Below are 20,318 nucleotides of genomic sequence, written 5' to 3'. Positions count from 1 at the left end.
GTTAAACACAGCAGGCTGCTAAGCACCATGGCTGGATTTGGTCAATCCGCTTTTTATTTCCTCTGAGAGGGAGGGTAAATTTCACTCAGTGTAAGGCACAGGGGTTACAGACACTCTCATGACACTGAAATGGTGCTGTGAGCTACACAGCTATGAAACACAGCTGTTCATTAAAACAGACAACACGTAATATACAAGTACAACAGCACATTGTAAAGGCCATAATCAACAAATAAAGGAAATGGATCATCACAGTGACATCACCAAAAAACACGACATCCCTCCACATTTTTGAAAGGGACAAGACAAAAAAATAAATTTAAACCAGGAAGGCTACAGCAAAATTATTGGAGCTGCAGGAATATTGGGCTGATTACTCTTAGCAATTTCACATATTTCTACATGAAAGAAACATCCAAGCGCAACGAAATCTTCCCAAACCATGTGACAGAATGTTTTTGGTCTGATGAGACCAATTTCAAAAGGTATGCTTGGTGTAAGAAATAAAGATAAAAAAAATATAGCACTTCTCTCAAAAAAAGCAACCAACGTCCAGCCTGGTTTAGGGCTGTTTTTCTTCACCTTAGGGCTTTCATCAAGGTGGAGGGAACCATGAATAGCTAGTAAGCTGAAGATGAAAAGGGATTTCACCTTTCAGCACAACAATGACTAAAGCATACGTCCAAATACACAGAGGAATGGCTTCACCAAAAGATGTTTCTATGACCTTGCTAGACCTGAATCCAAATTCAAATCCGTGGTGTGACCTGAAGCACGCTGCACACCGGAGATGCCCTAACAGTTTGATGCATCTAGAATGTTTTTACAGGAATATATTGGGAAAATATGGTCAAGATGTGCAATGCTCCTAGACTGTTACTCCAAAAGACTGAATGGTGCAACAAAAGATCAAAAGGTGCTTCAACAAAGTGTAAAAAATTTCCTTCCACTTTTATCCACTAAAAATGTCCCCCCCTTAATTTTATACAAGCTCAGATTACTAAATCAGCATTTTGTTCTATTGAGCTTTTCTGTTAGAAAAATCATGCCATTAGGAATTCGATAAATTGCAAGATATAAATTTTTTTGTCAAATTGCACTTTGCTGGGCTTTGCATAAATCTGTGGAAAATGCAGTGTAGACAAAAAAAGTCTACAGTGTAGTTTCAGTCACTGAAACATGGCTTGTGCCTGGAAAAAAGCCAGGATTGAAGGCTGTGTCAAACTGTGTGTTGAAAGCTGTCCCTCTACCTCGATCCAAATATGCAGGAATACACAAAACAGGGTTAGAATGGACCCAATGGAAGAGACATTCCCTGGGGCTCTCACACACACACACACACACACACACACACCTCATATTCAGTCAGTAAGGGAACGAATCATAACCAAAAAGCACAAGGGTTATCTTAAACGGCTGCATTTTTAATGTACAGTGTAAATGTATACAAAATGAACTTGAATTCACTATTAGTAATACTCAATGAACAAGCTCACATTATTTGTATAGAAGAGCAGTTATGTGGCAACTGTTCCATCATTGATGAATTTGCTTTACCACTGCATGCGCACGCACACACACACACACACACACACACACACAAAGTAGAAAATTTCAAATAAACAAAAATAATAAAAAAACCCACATTTGCACATTTAAAATCAGAACATTTATTGCTTCACCTGAATACTGCATTGAAAGCACACGCATTCAGTATACACAGAAAGATCATACAATAATATGGATCCACAAACAGCAGTGAACACGAACCTCTACAAAACTACAGAAATTTAAAAATTCTAAATATCAAAACAGTACAGGTGCAGTAGAGGCAGTCAGTTGTAACTCGTGAGACAGCTTGGTATAGACAGGAACGCCTCTCACGCTCGCGCTCACTTTCACAAACACGCAGTTTTCGCTCAATCTGACTAGTGCGCAGACTGGCAAGTGGAAAAAAACAAACAAACAAACAAAACGTCTAGATTTCTCAAAAATAGAGTGATTCATTGAAATGTTCGTATAAATTATTGTCGTGGATCAGAAAGTCACTTAATTCTTTCCATTAAGTAGATGTACCTTTTATATTAAACTCTGTCATTACAGTCGAGTGTAACAGCAAGAGTTTTCAAATGTGTTTGTGAGGGTTCGTAATAGATGAAACCAAACTTAGCTTATTACCTTTTCGACACAGGTCCATATGCAGACAATGTGTGGAAGTAATAATTCTTAACAGACAACCTGAACTTTGAGGAAAAGAAGAAAAAAACTGAACATGAACCAATAATTATGGCCTTTGCTTCAAAATCTAATAAATCATGTGTCTTTGGACAAACTGCATAAGCAACAATAAATTCTACTGTTCTGGAGATAAAGTCTGTGTATACAAAATTCTTTTAATAATAATAAAAAGCTGGGGGGAAAAAAATAAACAAAACAAAAAACACTTCACAACCCCTCAACCATCTGTACAGAAGCAATCAATCAAAGGGATAATCATCTCACTGCTATACTATAAGAGAGGGGGAAATGCCTTTAAAGACCAACTGCATTCAGTGGTACTAAGGTGAAGAGGATGTAATAGAATGAAAATAACCTTCCAGTTTAAAACCTTCAATACAAAAATAAAAAGGAATTAACCAAAAAAAATAATTTATGTACACCAGCATAGTGTGTCCACCCATAACGGGTAAGAAAGCTGGAAAAAGTAGGTGACACTGGACCGAAAGGCTGTTGGTGGCCCGAGTTAAAGAGCCTGTTCTGTTACTGTTAGTGTGTTCTCGAATCTCCACACGCTGGTTGTTGTTTATGCTACAAAGTCTGTGTTTAAGAGGCTCCTTAATCCTGCTCCATAGGCTCTTCTGTGTTTTCTAAGTCTAGCTCCCCCAACTCCACGCTGCCCTCTGTGGGTGAGTCTGCACCACTGGGGGTGGAGTCAGACGAGGCGTCGGGGCCGGACGTGAGCTCAGAACTGCTGCTACTGTCCGGCTCGCTTGACTCCTCCTCCACCTCCGCCCTCTCAGGGCTCGAGGCTGGAGCTGTCTGCTCCGACTGGTCCATGTCACTGGGTTCCTGGACAGAGCCGGAAGGAACTTCCCTCTCTGCATAGTCGGACTGCGTACTGGACGGCTCTACAGAAAGGAAAGAATACAGTGGATTCAGACTCGAAACACATTTTAAACTTATGGAGTAGTAAAGTTATAGCTAAAGTATTAACTGTTTCAGTAGATAATCAAACAAACATTCACTAAACTAATAAAATCATTTCAATTATTTTCCTTTGATTGTACATGTAAGAAAATAACTTGTTTAGCTGATATATTCTGTGCATCAAATTCTGTTTCAAATTGCCTTGACACATGCTAGGCATTAACTATTTTTAATACTTATACATTGTAAGAATAATGTCATCTTATAGCTATTTGACAAATGTATAACCGTTTAAATGAATTTACTATTACATTGATTTCTACCTTACTTCATTCTAATAAACACACGATCTTCCCATATTTGTTTGGTATAATGTCAGATTACAAATCATTTTGGTCTGAGAGTTAAACACAGCTGGGCGTTTTCAGGTGATACCTTGGTCCTCACTAGCTGCTGTTGAACTGGCGTGATCGCACTCTTCGTCATGCCCTTCTTCTTTCTCCTGCATCATGGATGATGGTGACTCTGGATTTCCTGACACATCGGACGCTTCCTCAGACTCGACAATCTTGTCGTCTGATTCGCCTTCGGTGTCTTCGTCCTCCTCGTCCTCACCACCATCCTCACTGAATTTAAGCCTCTTCACCTCCTGCTGTTCTTCCTCAGAGTTTTCATCCTCTGCATGTTTGTTCTTTATGCAGCTGTTTAAGGGCGACCCGAGGCTTGCCCCAGGCACATCACTGAAAAACAACACGAAAGATTTAATAGTTAAAGCAGTAAAAGTGACACACACAATAAAAATAATAATCATGTATTCTACAACTGAAATTCCCAGGTTAGCAGTAACCCCCAATATAACAAAAACAAAAATGAAAAATGTGAGATGTGCACGAATAGAACCGATAATAGTAGTTAGGCAGGTGAAATATACCCAACAGATATGCTGTGGCCCGAGTCTTTGTTTGGGTCTTTATTTTCTGCACTGTCCAGCAGACCGTTTGTGGCCAGTGAACTAGATGAGGAAATTTTCAATCTGTTCATTGGCCGAGGTGTTCCAGGCCCATTCACTTTCCTAAGGAACAGGTTTCAAAAATATGAGAATGAGAGAGAGAGAGGGAGAGAGCGAGAGAGAGCGAGAAAGAGAGAGAGAGAGAGAGAGAGAGAGAGAGAGAGAGAGAGAAATTAAAAACAAAAAGGTTATAACAGCAGTACTTCTAGTTCTTACTTCTACAAACAAGACATCTAATATATTTACTACGAAGCATGGGCTAATTTACCTTTCTGTGAATATGGATGTGCTACTTGGCAACATGACTCCGTTCATTCTGTTAACACCGCTACATCCATTTTTCCTGAGAATTTAATAGAATAGCATTAATCATTCATGTACGCGAGTAGAACTAACGAATCTGCTGGTGCAAATTGAGATGACTTACTCAGAGGTGGGATACACACAACTGACCACCATCACATTCTGGGAAAACACAAAATATGTATACGTCACAATAGAGTACAATGCCAAGTCATATTCAAGCCCCTGCATAGCACTTTTTATAGTAGATAACAAATCCCCTTTAGATTTGGCAATTAGCACTAAACTTCAGGAATGCTTCCCTTTATGAGCACCAGGGTAAAAGTGTTCAGGATGTCTAGGCTCTCTAGGAGTTCTGAACAAAAATATGCTCTAAACATCAGGAGTCGTGTGCTTTATAATTACAATTGCCAAGTATGGTGTGTGTGTGTGTGTGTAAACTGTAGGCCAAGAGGAATGTAGCTAGACAAAAGAACAGAACAAGCATCTGCATAAACAATGTGCGCTAAACATGAACGAGCAGACTGATAAAATCAATACTGAGCTGGTGTAACAGTTTATACGCCCGATAATCGAACATCAAGTGTTATTCATCAGAGGGTGTCTTTTTCTACAATAGCAGCTCTGACGGCGACTTAATATACAGGTTAATATTAATGAGCTTTTAATACATACATCAGTTTCTGTAAAAAAAAAAAAAAAAAAAAACGTATTACCAGGTAAATATATTTAAGCAGGTCACTTGTTGATTTGGTTTGGTTGCCTGTGAGAAAACATCTACTGCGCATTTGGAGAAAGTCTCCGTTTTCAGGTTAGGAGTCGTATTGTTAGGAGGAACTAACAAAATCTGTTCCTTTAAACAAAAGCGTTTTTTTCCCCCAGCGTGAAACAAAATTTCTGACTTAACTAATAAAATAAAAAATTATTATATAAAAAAAACGACAGCAATGTTTAAAGCTGTTATAATGTGAGCGATAACTTGATGTTCCATAACATTACATTTATTGGTGGTAAGTAAGCACCACTCTTTATGTGATTTATGTGATAATAGGTTATATTGTAGCATCTGATAATATGCACATCATTCTTCCAGAACAAGCAGAAACTGAAGGTCAAACTGGGATCATATTAATACCTGAATGTGTCCTGAAATAGGTTTAAGCATCTGCAATTAAATTATTTCTAAAATAATTAAAAAAAGAAATCCAGAAATTTGATTTATTACGGTTAACCCTAATTGCCCTGATTACTTTACAACCACCCAAAAACCACCAAGCCATATAAATTAGATTGGATTAGTACAATCTATACTTACCTTTTCAACCCCTCTAAGGAATTTCTCTGTTCCCGTGTAGTTCCTCTTGGGATCTGTGAGGAGCTCACACAAGCGCTGGATAGTGAATGGGATCCTGGGTAAGAAATTTAAAGCATATACAAATAATTACTGGGCATGTGCCAAAGTTTTGCAAACTGTATGACTTCCACATTTTACAATGTTATCCTAAAAGTGTATTTAAAAATGATGTAAATACTAAACGATATTCCTTAATCCAAGAACCGCTTCTGTCTAGCAGTTTTTCAAGGCATTGAGAGCACAAGGGGATGGAATTGAATTGGTTTTTAGCAGGTATTTTCTCTTTAGGTCTATGGCATGTTATGGAGCTGAATGCCTGACTTGCAACTTTGCCCTGTGCAGTGTGCGTTTTTTATAGCCATCAATTATGGACAGAAACAACTGGTCTGGTCACCAACAGGGGGCACTGTCTATAAGAAAAAAGTCCAACAAAAACAACCAGACCAAATACACAAACCACAAAGTTTACAGTGAACTCATTAGCTAAGCATTTTTACACATATGACCAGACCGTGAACTTAGTGTACCTTCAAAGGGGTAACAAAGTCCTGCCCTTAACCAGAACATCTTTCACACCTGCACTTATATGCAGGAGTTACATGATTATTAAAGGGAGGGAGTTGAAACCCATGGCAGAGCGGAAATACCATGAACACTCGTGAGTAAAGAGAAGTGCATGCAGTATGAGCAAACAAGATGACATCTTTACGAATTATTTATCTACTTTAAAACTGAACATAACACTAAAACCACCCCTCGTGCAAGCTCTGACCCGTGATGTCATGGACTGCGCTAAACCACTGAAGGTGCGCTGTGGTATCTGGTACTTAAGCATTAACAGGAAATCCTTTAAGTCTTGAGGTGAGACCTCAATGAATCAGACTTGCTTGTCCGACACGCTGCACAAATGCTCAGTCGAACTGTGATTAAAAAAAGTTGAACTTGTGTTCTTCAAACTGTGACGAGTAATTTTGTTTCAGGGTACATTCATTAACCAAAAGGTCACTGCAAATTGGGAATACCACTGGGTATGCTTAGCCTGCAACGCTTGGGTAGATGTTACATGTCAACGTAACATCCACTTGAAGGCCAGGACTCAAAGCTTCCCAGCAGAAAATTACACCGGGCCTCACACAGCATCCACCAGCTTGCCTTTAACACCAAGTGCATCCTGGTGCCACCTCTTCTCCAGATAATGACATACATGTTACCTGTCCGGCCACGTAAAAGAAAACATGAGTAATCCGACAAGGACACTTTCTTTCGCTGCTCCATGGTCCAGTTCTAATCAACAAGACTTGGGTGGCTACGATGCAGTCGCTGGTTTACCAGTCGTCGCTCATTGAACAAAGTTTGGCAAGTGCACACCACAGCGCAAGAGAAACGTCCCACAAGTCCAGAGAAGGCCAATGAAGAAAATCAAAAGCAATGAAGCTGAAATGGGAAACGTATTGGGACCAGTCCTGTGTGATGGATGCTTGCTTTTACATTAGCCAAAAGAAAAGCCAAGTACACCGTTAGCCCAGATTTTAACTCTAAATCAATTTCATATCAACATAATTTAAGTGAGTGTAGTACTATACAAATGTAAGTCAATTCTACTACGTCTGTAGACATATTTGAACGTGAATTACGGATTCAAATAAATCAGTTTTGTACCGACCATAACCCCCCACCACCCCACACTGGTCAGCCGTTTGAAAGTGACGCGACGCCATCGTCGTTCAGTTGCATGTGCTTTCTTAGTGTTTTTTTGCTTTAAACAATTTAGGACATTTAATCCGCTGGCAAGATTTCACATACCTTGCAGCCAACCTGATTGCACTCGAACGCCTGTGAGGAGAGTTGAGGGGCTTATAGTCTCTCCCCCCATTCAGGGACTGATTGCAAGCAGAAAACTAGGCGTTTTTCTCACTCCCCTGCAGTGGACACTGTCCAGTAGAGTTACGTTAGAAACAGTGTTTTATTTAAATATGGCCATTGATTTATTAAATCAGCTCGTTCTTCAGCTCGTTCTTTTAAGATGTTTAAATGCAAAAGTGTGTAGATGCCCTCTAACATAACTATGAAAAAAGATCAAAGCTATTTAAACTTTATAGTCTAGAACTTATGCTAGAAACAAGCCATTTCCATGTTCGTATCGGGAATGTCTGTAATTTTATATCTTTCAATGTCTTAAACGTGCACTTATCCCACAAGAAATCGCCTGATCAACAGCTAAGTGAACATGTACCAGTTAAGTTTAGTGTGGGTTTGCTGAGTATTGTTCTTAGCCTACTTTCCTAATTCACGTGTGCAATGTACATTCATTTGCCCTTACAAAGACTAACAAATTTTACGGACTTTTTTTATCAGGAAGAAGCAAGGCCTTGCCAACCAGCCTTTGGCTGAGCTTTTACATCAGTCAGTCTGCCCCTTCCCAATTGCCATTCTTTTTGTTTTATCCCTTCTTTGCATTATCATTCCTGCCTATACCCCCCCCTCCATTACCTCTCTCCCTTTACTTGTCTTCTCTATTCTTAAATCTCTTCCTCTAATCATCTTTTTTTCCCTCAACTGTACTCTGCTACTTTTTCTTGTTTTATCTCTTTCAATCTAGTCTCTTCATTTCTTCTAAACACTCCTTTCCGGTTTGTCTCATCTCCTCTTGTCCTGTTCTTTACTTTCCAAAATCTAAAGAATTTGTTGAAAGTTCAGTAATTTAATATATTGGAGTATCCCAGCCAAAACTGTGTTGTGCAATATCTTTCAGACCATCGAGCCAACAGATGTAAGGTCTCTTTGTCTTAAGACCTGCTCCGTAAGTTCATTTGTTGACAATGTTGCAGGGGGAATGTAGGGCTGAAATGATTCCTTGAGTAATTTGAATACATTAACTACACACGGAGCACTGTTTCACCACGGACCATTATTACTGATGCACCACCCGCTAAAATCTAGAGTGCTCTGGACTGTTAAAACACAGAAGACGCTGCAAAATGAAAAAAATGGAGGAACGGGGAGAAAAATGTTTTTGTAATGGGTGAGCAAATCAGTATCCTGGGCATGGGGCCAAGGAGATTTCATGTTGTGAGCTATTGGTTTTATTTGAGTAACCGTTACCTAATGCATAAACATATCAAGAGAAAATGCTGAACAGAATAAAACATCTTGCAATGTGACAGCAAATCTTATAGACGAGGCATTGGCCAATAATTGTCAGGCATGTCAACAACATGGGGTTCTACATTATATGCTTGTTTGTTTTGCCTTAGTCTGTATTAATGCATTTAACTTGGTTAAATGACATTAGCTTTCACAATTTAGCCAGTTTAAATAGGTTTCCAGGTAATAAATAAAGAAATAAATAAATAACTCAGACTCACCCGTTGTAGCCGTTGACGATTTTCAATATTCTTTCTTTCATCTCCTCAAAAGGGACAGACTCCACGTTGGGGTTTGCAGGTCCTCTTTGCTCGGGTGCCGATGCTCGAAAGTCCTCCATCACTTTCTCCAGTTTGAAGAGAAAGTAGCTTTTAAACTGCGACCAGGACACCCTGCAAAACAAGACATTTACGTAAACGGAGCAGATTCCTCAAGGACATCCACAGAACATCTGTGAGACTCGATTCAAAACCACTACGCTAAAAACTGAACGGATAAGCAGCGCTTGGAGAAAAGTTACATGGAACCTGTCCACGTGACTTACATGGTCTCTCCAGTCTTAGCTACATGGCACAGAAACTGGTCCAACACCGGAGACAGTTCCTTTTTCCCTTTCTTCTCGAAATCTGAGGAGAACAGAGAAACACAGCACAGGTCACTCGCACTGTTCTACCATGATGAAAATAGAACCAGGGTTTAAAAAACAAACCATCACAATATTACATTTATTTCAGGTCTCTTTCCAGCCAAGAAGGTCCAAACCTACTGAATGACTATAGCTGATCATACTGACAGTGTCAAACTTTTGTGTAAATTTAAGGATACGTAAGGATACGTACTCTCCCTCTGTCATGTTAAACATACCAGTACCAGTGACTGCCCCCCTATGACCATGAATATGGACTGTAATTATCAACAGTCTACTATAAACGCTTAAGACTCCTATTTGCAGTAACAGTTCTGCACAGCAGACCTCAAATATGAAAACTATAATGAATGGACATTCGGCGTCTGAAGACAGGTTTCCCCTTTGAGTCTGGTTCCTCTCAAGGTTTCTTCCTCTTACCATCTCAGGGAGATCTTCCTTGCCACTGGTTTGCTCATAAGAGATAAACGTATAGGCACTAACATATACATTCAAACTGTATAGTCTAGTTATCTCTGTAAAGCTGCTTTGGGACAATGTCCAATGTTCAAAGCGCAATCCAAATCAAACTGAATTGAATTGGATATTCCACTGACAGATTACCGGCTTTACCGCTCAAGGTTGAGTTGTAAACGCTGTTGGATTATGGAAAAACACCAGCTACACCACGTATAACTCGGGCAGGACGAGGAAGTTAAAAACGCCGGTTATTAGGGCATCGTATTGAACATTACTCGAAGGGTCTACTGCGCAACTAGCTCGCGTCTCAGAACTTCACCGGAATGGCTACCAATTAGCTGCTAAACGCTAACCTGGCTAGTTGTGTAAACCCGCACGGAGAGAAGGGAATCCCTCATTAAGACTAAATTAAATATACCATTAGTAAAAGTCACATTTTAACTCACGACTAAGTGCCGAGTCAAAAGTCAACCCGGAAGAAATGGAAGTAGTAGTTAGCGGCGGACGACTAAATGAGTGAGCTTGGCTGCCCGTGCTAACGCGAACGCTTGCTAGGCTAACAACGCCGCTCGCGGTACCGCCGTCAGCGCCGCATCCCCGTGCCGCCAGCCGGCCGGCCAGCCTGTATACCCCCGCCACCCCGATAACCTAACAAGGAATTCAAATCAACAAGAACGACCTTTCAGAGCCTCGAGAAGGGTGTCGATCTCCATGTTTCCGACAGCGGGACTCCACAACGACGCGACGTGCTAATGGCTGATGTTAAGAGGGGAAAAGCGGAGAAAAAAAAAAAAAAAAAAAAAAAAAAAATTTCAATATGGCGCTCGTGACGTCACCGTCGTAAAGCGGCCGGTGTTTAGTACTCCATAGTATCCTACGTTAGTCTGACCTCTCCCCTTTATTACTATTCCGCTGATGCACTACTTTGTGATTGTTTTAAACGTTTTAATTGACTGGTTTGTTTACATTTGTACATTCATTAGTTTTCTTAAATTTACTTAAATTGTATTTATGCATTATCCATTACGCGCTTGATGAATAAATGCTGAAAGATATTTGGTCAGGTGTCGCTTGTATAGCGCGCATAAAGAAAATGATTTTTAAAAGTGATTTGGATTACAGCCGGAACTAGCGACAGTAGTTCCGGCTGTAATCCAAATCACTTTTAAAAATAATTTTCTTTATACGCGCTCGCTAATATGTCAGATTATGTTTCGTGTAAATAGGTTCACAAGTACTGTTATATTAGAAAGAACCATTGACATACTAACACTTTGTCGGATGGAACATGGACAAAAAATGTTTCAAGCACTTTGTAATAGTATTTTTTATGCCATAGTACATTCCTCCTTTTCTTTTGGCTGCTCCTGTTAGGGGTTGCTACAGTCAATCGTCCATCTCCATACCACCCTGTCCTCTACATCTACATCTTACCACAGCCATAAATGTCCCCCTTGGCCTTCCTCTTTTCCACCTGCCTGACGGCTCCATCCTCAGAATTCATCTACCTATATACCCCGTGTCCCTCCTCTGGACATGACCAAACCATCGCAATCATGCCTCTCTTTCCTTGTCTCCACCTGCGTAGTCCTTCTAATAAACTCGTTTCTCATCCTGTCCATCGTCGTCACTCCCAATGATAATCGCAGCATCTTCACCATTGCTACCTCCAGCTTCACCTCCTGTCTTTCAGTCAATGCCACTGTCTCTAAAACATACAACACCGCAGGTCTCACCTCTCTTCACCACTCTTCTCCACCCACTCCACCCTGCTTGCACTCCTTTCTCCACTTTAACAAACTGTCCATTACTGCGCACAGTCGATCCCAGGTATTTAAACTCCAAGCACAGTACATTCATGAACAACCCGAACAAACCTCATCTTCTAAAAATCACTGTCCCCCATGCATAAGATCTCAGCGACCCATCACTGGCTAATAATGCTGTGACTCCAAAAAGCCTGATCAGTTTTGCTACCATGGACTCACTAGGGGTGGAAGTCACAACATCTAAATGATGTCTTTCTGTTGCACCACTCGACTGCCCATGGTCTTTAAATTTGAGAACGAAATGTTTATAGCTGCTATAACATATCTGATAACACAATGTAAGGTTACACAAATTAACCATGTAAGGGCAATGATAAAAACGTACCGCTCAGGATATGTATTTGATAGGAGATAATTCAAAGCATTTATAATTTGCCGGACCAGCTATCAAATGGCATGTTGAGCTAGTCAAGATCGTAGACTATATTTGTTAGCTATTAAACCAGCTTCCTTAGTACTTGAATAAATAATTAAATGTTTTTTTTTTTTTTCTTCTATTTGGCCTATTTTGTTCTCTACAATGTTTCATGAAATAGTAATTGCAACAGTAGATCAAAAACTAGTTTCTTGCTACAAGCATTTACTAACTGCCAATAATGGTCTACCAGTTAGATCAACTCAGCTGGGGTTTTTCCAGGCAGCCGTTCAAACCGAGCAACATTTTCCAGCAACAATGATAATATATATGACCAGTCACGAAAAAACCCCCCAAAAAAAATGTAATTAACAAAACAAAAGGATGGAAAAATTCTTTTCTTTTATTACATTTCTGACATGCACTGACATCTCTGATTAAAAAAACAAAAAAACTCAGAAATATTTCATTGTATGTTTCAGAATGCTCCAATTTATCAGCAATGAGATGATGCTGGAAACCAGTCCCAGATAAGAATAGCACACTGTCCTGATGTGCATTTACATCATATTATTTACAACACTTTTTTATAGGCCTTAAAATAAAAATATGTATAAGCATGATCAATATAAAGATCGAAATATGATAGCAAGCAAATATCACAGGATATTTAGCAGATAAGTGTTTATGGTTACTTGTTATTTCTGTAAATCTGGTGTTCGAACAGGGTTAATTGGGTGATCTGACACAGGAAAATGCAATGTAACAAATAAAAAAAAAAATGTAAATGTGTTTTTATTTTTAAAACTCTTCCTAAAATTCCCTGAAACACATTTAACTTTTTAAACATCTGATACGGTTAGCATGTAGGGTGAAATGCATTGGTACTGTATTCTTAGTTATACCTTTGACCTGCTGCCCCAGAGCTGTTTTAACTCATTCACCATTGTCTAGCATTCATCTCCCTTTAGATAAAGCGTAGGCAAATACACGAGACGTAAGAATATTCAAAACCCCAATCAGGAAAATACCAACAAAAAAACAAAAAAACAAAAAACAAAAAAACACCTACTAGATGAACTCAAAGTAATCGAGGCTTAGCTCAACATCACAAGTAAACAAAATAGCACTGCTTATCTTTAATTGAATGATGCTGTATGAATTTGCTTTAGATTAAACATAGACAAATTAGATAAATCTCAAACACTGACTACACAGTTTGCTGTTCTGAAAAAGAAAATACACCTCACTCAGTTATACGGCTAGCGTGTTGCTTACAAAAAAAAGAACATGGCAACCTGACTTCGTATATGTTGAATGTACCGAGTTTGAAAATGGCATTGCTATGAGGTAAGCCACAAAGCACACATCTTACTGCACCACAATCAAAGGGCAACCAAAATGACATTGTGGGTAAGGTACTAAACCTTTGGCTAAAATGAAAACAGATCAACATTTCAATGAAAGAAAATTATGAGGAATTTCACAAAGAAATGGAAAATTTCGTGTTGATTATAAACATTATTAAGGGAAATCGTTTTCCGCTGAAAATTCCTCCATCAGGCATCTACTGGGACTGCAGGCATTAAAACCAACCTCATGTTACTGTTTGAATTTGGAATAAGTAATCTAATGTACTCCCTAAAATGGTTTTAATATAAAATAAATGATTAACCCATATACATAACCCACGAGAACACATCAGAAATGTTCAATAGAATCTTGACTTGAAGAGACACGTGCCACGTAGACAATGATCCACATATTATAAATGCAGCACACTTCAGGGGAATGATGATTAATGATCAGTGAGCCTGTGCAGAACATCACACAACCTTGAAAAGGGCACGGAGCAGAAAATCACTCCTGAGCGACTCAGAAGACTGAAATATATATATTTTTTGTTCTTTATCGGTTCTTGCCACAAGATGGAAATAATAGCGCAAATGTCTTGTAATAGTGCTGCCGCATTAGCGGTATATTAGTTTCCAAAAGCAATTTCACTGCCACATTTTATGCCTCGTAAAAGCGCACGTGAGGTCAAATCTGTGTCGTGTCCAATTTGAAAAGCATGCATTTCACGTGAAAACATGGAGGGTCTTTTTTTTTTTTTTTGGTTGCTGTCCAGAATATTGTATTTTTAGTTAGATTATATTACTGTCATGGGGAAAAAAAATAGAAAGCTTTTCTGCTGAGTCTGTACCATATTATAATCATAGGAAAGTATACCGATTTCACATTATTTACGGTTTAAGGCATGAGCAAGGCTGTTTGTAGACTTGGTGTATATTACCAGGATTTTAGTTCATGTGGTAAATGGCAAACACAAGGTGACTACTAAAATGAATAAAAGTAGGCCATTATCAGGCAATAAAAATCACCCAGTTCTACAATGCTGCCTCCAGGCAACACCAACTGGCATTTGCTTGATTCTAAAACATTATCACTGAATAGGAACATTGCACATTCAAGTGCTATACCACCCGTCTCTTGCCTCTGTCTGACCCCACAGTCTGTTGCATTTTCACGTATTTGTGTTTGCCAAACTTGTGCTAAGCAGTTATCTTCATATTCTTTGCAACAAGAGTAAAAACTAATAACGGATTGTGCAATCTGTCGCTCTGTTACACTGTGTAAGAGGAACATGTTTCTATTTTATCACCATCTTCTCTGTAAAGAAATCCTGCTAAACTCATTCAACATTTACCAGACACCTTACAAGGTAACCATTTTGGACTGTCCTTTTTACCCCACAATACTCTTGAGTGGTTCAGTTCTTTTAAGAGCCACGCCCTTCATCAGGTACCAAGCTGCCATTTATTCCATAATAACCACTGCTAAAAACCCCAGTCTGTCCAAAAAGCTCTGCATCATCTTTCCCAGATAAAGAACACTGGTCAGGAAACCACACAGAGTTCTTGGTATTGCACATGATCCATAAAAAAAGAAAAAAAAAAAAAAAAAAAAAAAAGACACCACTGGATTTGGAGAATCAGCTCTTCTCCTTGTCATCGATCAACTGCATACACTGTAGTTCAGCGACGTTGTCTGCGTGGCAGGCGTGCGTGGCGAACCACTTTTTGCTCAAACACGGCCTTCATGGTCTTCTCGATCTGCTTTAGGAACACCTGAGGAACTCTGCCACATAGCGTGTTGACCGTGTCCAAGAATTTGGTCTGGAGAGGGTAAAACAAGGACTGGAACAGGTTTTCTTCAACAGGATACTGAAAAAAAAAATAAAATGAATAGGATCATCTCAGGGTGTGATAACAGAGGTTAATATGCATGAGCAAGTAACAAAACACAATGCATTTCACATACTCATAAAAGGTCTCTATATTAGGAACATACACCTGTTCGATCAAAAAATTAACCAGTCATGTAGCAATAGTGCAATGCATAAAATCATGCAGACACGGATCAATTGCTTCAGTTCATATCAAAATATCAGAATATGAATCACTAAATTGGTTGGATGGTTGACAGGCTGCAGACAAAGTCTACTGTAAAGGCCGCGGTCACACTAAACATTTCGATCCATTGATTCGTATTCAAACCAAGCGAATGATAAAACGCATGTCGCTGTGCCCGAAAGTTTGATGACCTGCGAATTAGTTGACTAATAGTAGATGTATACGTAATGGCATCACCTTCATGAAATACATGATGAAGAAACACTAATTATAGTCCAGTTTTACATATCACCTCTTTAAAATAATATAAATGCAACAGTCTGGAAAAAAAAAAAGTTTTGCAGTGTCATTGTTGCATTAACAGATGGTACATTTTAACATCTGGCTGCCGCCTATTTTCGCAGCAGCTGTCTGAAAGTCTAGCGTGACCGCAGTTTAACTGACGTAGCCACTCTGTACAAACGTGCCAAAAGGAAAAACATCTCAGAATGTCTGAGAAAGCAAACTTTGAGGTGGATAGAATAACAGAAGACCACATTAGATTCCAGTCTTGTCAGGCAGAAGAAGGAATCTGAGGCTACAGCTCACCCAAACTGGACGGCTAAATATTAACAATTAAACTCCAATTCTCATGTTCGAAGTGAACATTAACTGAAACTCTGCATGATTTTATGCGTTTTGTGCTGCTTGGTTGACATTTACCTTGTATTGCACTGGCACATGAGAAAAGATGAGGAAACGGAGCATTAGTGCTATAAAGACACCCATAAAGCACATGTAGAGAGAGATGACTCACATCATGTATAGAATCATACACCACTTTAAAAGCCGGCTGCTTGTCATCATGGTAAACGCCACGGTTGCCATGGAGAATGGATACACCCTCTTCCTCTGCTCCCTTGCAGTTGCTGCCATACATGCAGTGATCAGGCCTGTAGTTCCACTGGCAAGGAAATGTATATAGGCATTCTGTAAAAGCACACATACAGTATGTTAAAATATGTTTAATTATAAATTAAAATAAATGAAAAAGCTAAAAATAAAAGATATGCATGCACACAAAGCATTGGCACCAAAACCTTAAATGGTACGGATATTTGATATTTGAATATGGTACTTAATGGTTCTTATATTTTTCAAAGAATGCATTTAGTAAGTGTTTCTAAAAATAGACAATATCTGCAATATTAGCAGATAAAGTGCATTATGTATAGCATAATATGCAAGGGATACCACGACGGGTTCTGATGATAAACAAAACAATGCACACTGGAGGCCTCTCATTATAGCGAGGAAACTGAAAATAATACCGAGACGAAGGTGCTTACAGAAGAGATTTGTTTTATGTTAAAGGTTTCCCAGGAAAAATCCATCCATCAATGATTATAAAAAATGACCTTGTTAAAGAACAACCTAATTTTAAATGTGTTTATTAGTCTTAGATTGTGAGGTGCATCTGAGGTACACAAGCCAATGTATACCTGCTGTCACTATAGAAACAACAGCTATAGAAAGAACTATAGAATTCGTTACAGATGGAAATACCTGTACTACCTGTATCAGATTTCGAGCATTCTATCATGCTGTTATAAAAATAGTGATGACATGACCAAATGACATGACCATTGCAATTTAGAATTTTTTTTTTCCATCATATTTCATAGCGATTCACAAACCATTGTTCATTATTTAAATGAACACAGCAATCATTTTATCCATTTAGTTCAAAGGGGCCCAATTTTTTTTCTCAATGAAGAACCAAAAAAAAATCAAACTTAAGGGCTGTGGGCTATAATTTGCATGATATCAAAATATTCATTATATTCAAATGAAAAGGTGCCACATAGTTCTGCTCATTTCAACAATATTTAGAAATAATTACACAAATATAATTACTTTCTATGTTTTTTTGTTTTCACAAAAAAAAAACAAAAAAAAACATTTTTCATAGTTCAATGAAAACAACCCGAACTGTAGTACAATTGATTTCAGTGTTTAAGTAGAGTTTAAGTTTGCAAAACTGGCCTGATTGAAATTCACTTACATTCTCTACTTTTCTCTACTATTTTCTGCAACTCAATAATAAAACAAAGTGTGTTGTATTAAATATTAAATTGTGAATAAAAATGCATGTGAGATGCATTTTTATTCATTTTTATTTGCTTCTCATACGAAAAAGCAAAGTCTGAAAACTGATTAGTTGAGTCGAAGCAAACTCGAAGAAGCAAACTTTTCCTCCAGTGCTGATGCTAATGGATATTTCCAGAAATGTTAAACCTCTCTATATAGATGGTTCCATATAATAACAACAACTTCTTTCGGCTTCTTCCATTAGGGGTCGCCACAGCGGATCATCCGTCTCCATACCCCTCTGTCCTGTACATCTGCCTCTTTCAACCCAACTACCTGCATGTCTTCCTTCACCACATCCATAAACCTCTTTGTTGGTTTTCCTCTTTTCCTCCTTCCTGGTGGCTCCATCCTCAGCATTCTCCTACTGAAATACCCCATGTCCCTCCTCTGCACATGTTCAAACCATCTCAATCTCGCCTCCCTCACCTTGTCTCCAAAACGTCCTACATGCGCTGTCCCTCTAATAAACTCATTTCTAATCTTGTCCATCCTCATCACGCCCAACAAAAACCTCGACATCTTCAGCTCTGCTACCTCCAGCTCTACCTCCTGACTTTAACTCAATGCCACCGTCTCTAAACCATACAACATTGTATATATCAAGAACTATAAGGTCTTAATATGTTAAACAACCACAATTTTTTTAACCAGCTTTCTATTACAATGAGATTATAGGACTAATAGGACTATAACTTGATTTCTCAAAATCCTCAATAGCTGTTACTATAGACAAAATGTAAAATAGAAATCTATTATACATTGAGCGCATTACAATCATTTTTCTTGCAGGTGAAATGACTAGAAAATTAACCAACACCCTCTAACAGATAAATCAGGTTAAAAAAAAGTAACAGTGCTTTGACACAAGACTAAAATTTACCTCAGTATTGACATCATTATTGCCCAGTGCTACCAATGTTTCATACATTTAGGAACAGGATTTGTATTCTGACTGATCCTGCTCTAGAAATAAGTGTCTTTATTTAGCAAAGCTGAAACCAGAATGCAGAATACACACTTCAACACTACTTCTTCACAGATGGCATACTATTATCCTTCACTCCAGCGTTTAATGCAGAAGATGGTTACCAAAAAAAAGCCACAATTTAGTAGAGCATTTTATAAGCTGTTAACTGATTTAAATTATGGCAGCCACAGTGTCTGTACGTTATATTGCAAGTGGGATCTGCAGTCACACCGGGGCTCTTCAATCTTATTTGCAATGAGTCGACATGCCTGCAGGTTACATTTCAAATGCTTGACTAGTTGTTCTTGTTCTTCAAATGAAAATTAGCTGCAGCCTCCTATTTGGCTAGAATTACAGCCTACAGCCAAACTGGCTCTGTGCAGATATGATTAAGGATCTCTAATTTATACTTACATAACATGACTAAAAAGCACCTCAGACCACCAAATGTAGTTTGAACAACTGCTTTTTTAAATTATGCCCCTCAGTTTAAACTGCATGTTATGTACATAATACCCGTGTGTGGGGTTATACAGCACAGAAAAAGTGGACATACATGCAAAAAAGGTATAAAAACATAATGCTATGGCCATGCAAGTAAAATACCGTTACCGTTCAACCACGTGTCAAACTTCAGTCAAAGCAAATTTAATCAAAGGTCAGACTGTTCAAAGCTCAGAGAGCTATTAAGCTGCATCATGTGACCTACGTGCCTCTGTAAGCACATTAAATATTCATGATCATGATAGCGCAATCAGAAAAACTACTGTCTGAACGCTTAGTGGTTTAAAATGAATCGATTTCTCCATTATTGTTTGCACGTATGTACATAAAAATATTTTAATTAATTTTTTTTTGCTAACTTCTCAATGAAATCGAACATACTGATTGACACAGTGCATTATGTGTTTTTGGGTGTATTGGGTGGTATGTGTTTTTGGGTGTATTGGGTGGTATGTGTTTTTGGGTGTATTGGGTGGTATGTGTTTTCTGGCCTTATTAGCTTCAAGACATACAGATATTTATTCAACAACTTTATAAAAGATCCTTTACATTCACTTGTGACAAAAATAAAATTTTCTTGTTTTTTTTATCCTTATAAATCATTTCTTTCACAGTTAGTCCTGATAAATATAGTTAGTATTAATAGAAAAAAATGTTTTTCATCACCAATATAACTTTTAATTTTATCTAGTGGTGCTCATGCAAGCCAAGAATTACAACATAGTGTTGGTTGCCAAAGAGTCGTACTTGAGTATTGGTATTGGTACAAAATTAACACACTAATATTTTGGAACAAGGGTAAATCCTTCTTATACAGAAACACAAAACTTAAAGATAAATTTATAAACATATTATCAGTTCAGTATATGAACACAAATGCAACTCTGGTAGTTGTTTTTATTTTTTAAGGAGCAGCCCAAAAAACAAAATGTCTATACAGGGTTGTTTTGTTTTTTTGCCACCACTGAAGTCTAGCCTTCCTAAGGTTAACAAGCTTGTTTCACACATTCTTTTCACACGTCTGAATGGCTGTTTTCTGCGCTGCTATTTTTGGC

At 38.4% G+C, this 20,318-nt stretch overlaps 2 protein-coding genes and 1 long non-coding RNA gene across 3 annotated transcripts in view; 1 reads left to right on the top strand and 2 right to left on the bottom strand.

Moving 5' to 3' along the window:
- Positions 1–1,646: 1,646 nt before the first annotated feature.
- On the bottom strand, positions 1,647–10,888 carry ppp4r2b (protein phosphatase 4, regulatory subunit 2b). Its single transcript, XM_083533876.1, has 9 exons — positions 10,742–10,888; positions 9,502–9,583; positions 9,179–9,349; positions 5,775–5,868; positions 4,584–4,621; positions 4,425–4,499; positions 4,079–4,219; positions 3,583–3,887; positions 1,647–3,128 (listed from the first exon to the last, which is right to left on the bottom strand). The coding sequence occupies exons 1-9, from the start codon at positions 10,773–10,775 to the stop codon at positions 2,836–2,838; spliced, it is 1,233 nt and encodes a 410-aa protein (XP_083390002.1). The 5' UTR covers positions 10,776–10,888; the 3' UTR covers positions 1,647–2,835.
- On the top strand, positions 4,628–5,350 carry LOC310722395. The gene is made up of 3 exons (XR_014532362.1): positions 4,628–5,008; positions 5,044–5,217; positions 5,258–5,350. It is a non-coding gene; the product is annotated as an uncharacterized lncRNA (long non-coding RNA).
- Positions 10,889–12,631: 1,743 nt separating the features above from the next.
- The window catches only part of gxylt2 (glucoside xylosyltransferase 2), a 31,399-nt gene continuing 23,712 nt past the window's right edge, over positions 12,632–20,318 (bottom strand). The window contains exons 6-7 of the mRNA XM_083533644.1: positions 16,456–16,628; positions 12,632–15,470 (exon numbers count right to left, since the gene is read on the bottom strand). Of these exons, the coding sequence (XP_083389770.1) occupies positions 15,282–15,470; positions 16,456–16,628 (362 nt within the window). The 3' untranslated portion in view covers positions 12,632–15,281. The remainder of the gene's footprint in view (positions 15,471–16,455; positions 16,629–20,318) is intronic.

Source organism: Silurus aristotelis (assembly GCF_946808225.1).
Source record: "Silurus aristotelis genome assembly, chromosome: 2".
NCBI classification, from domain to species: Eukaryota; Metazoa; Chordata; class Actinopteri; order Siluriformes; family Siluridae; genus Silurus; species Silurus aristotelis.
The sequence above is the reverse complement of the archived record's forward strand: the minus strand, read 5'-3'. Positions and strand labels throughout refer to the sequence as shown.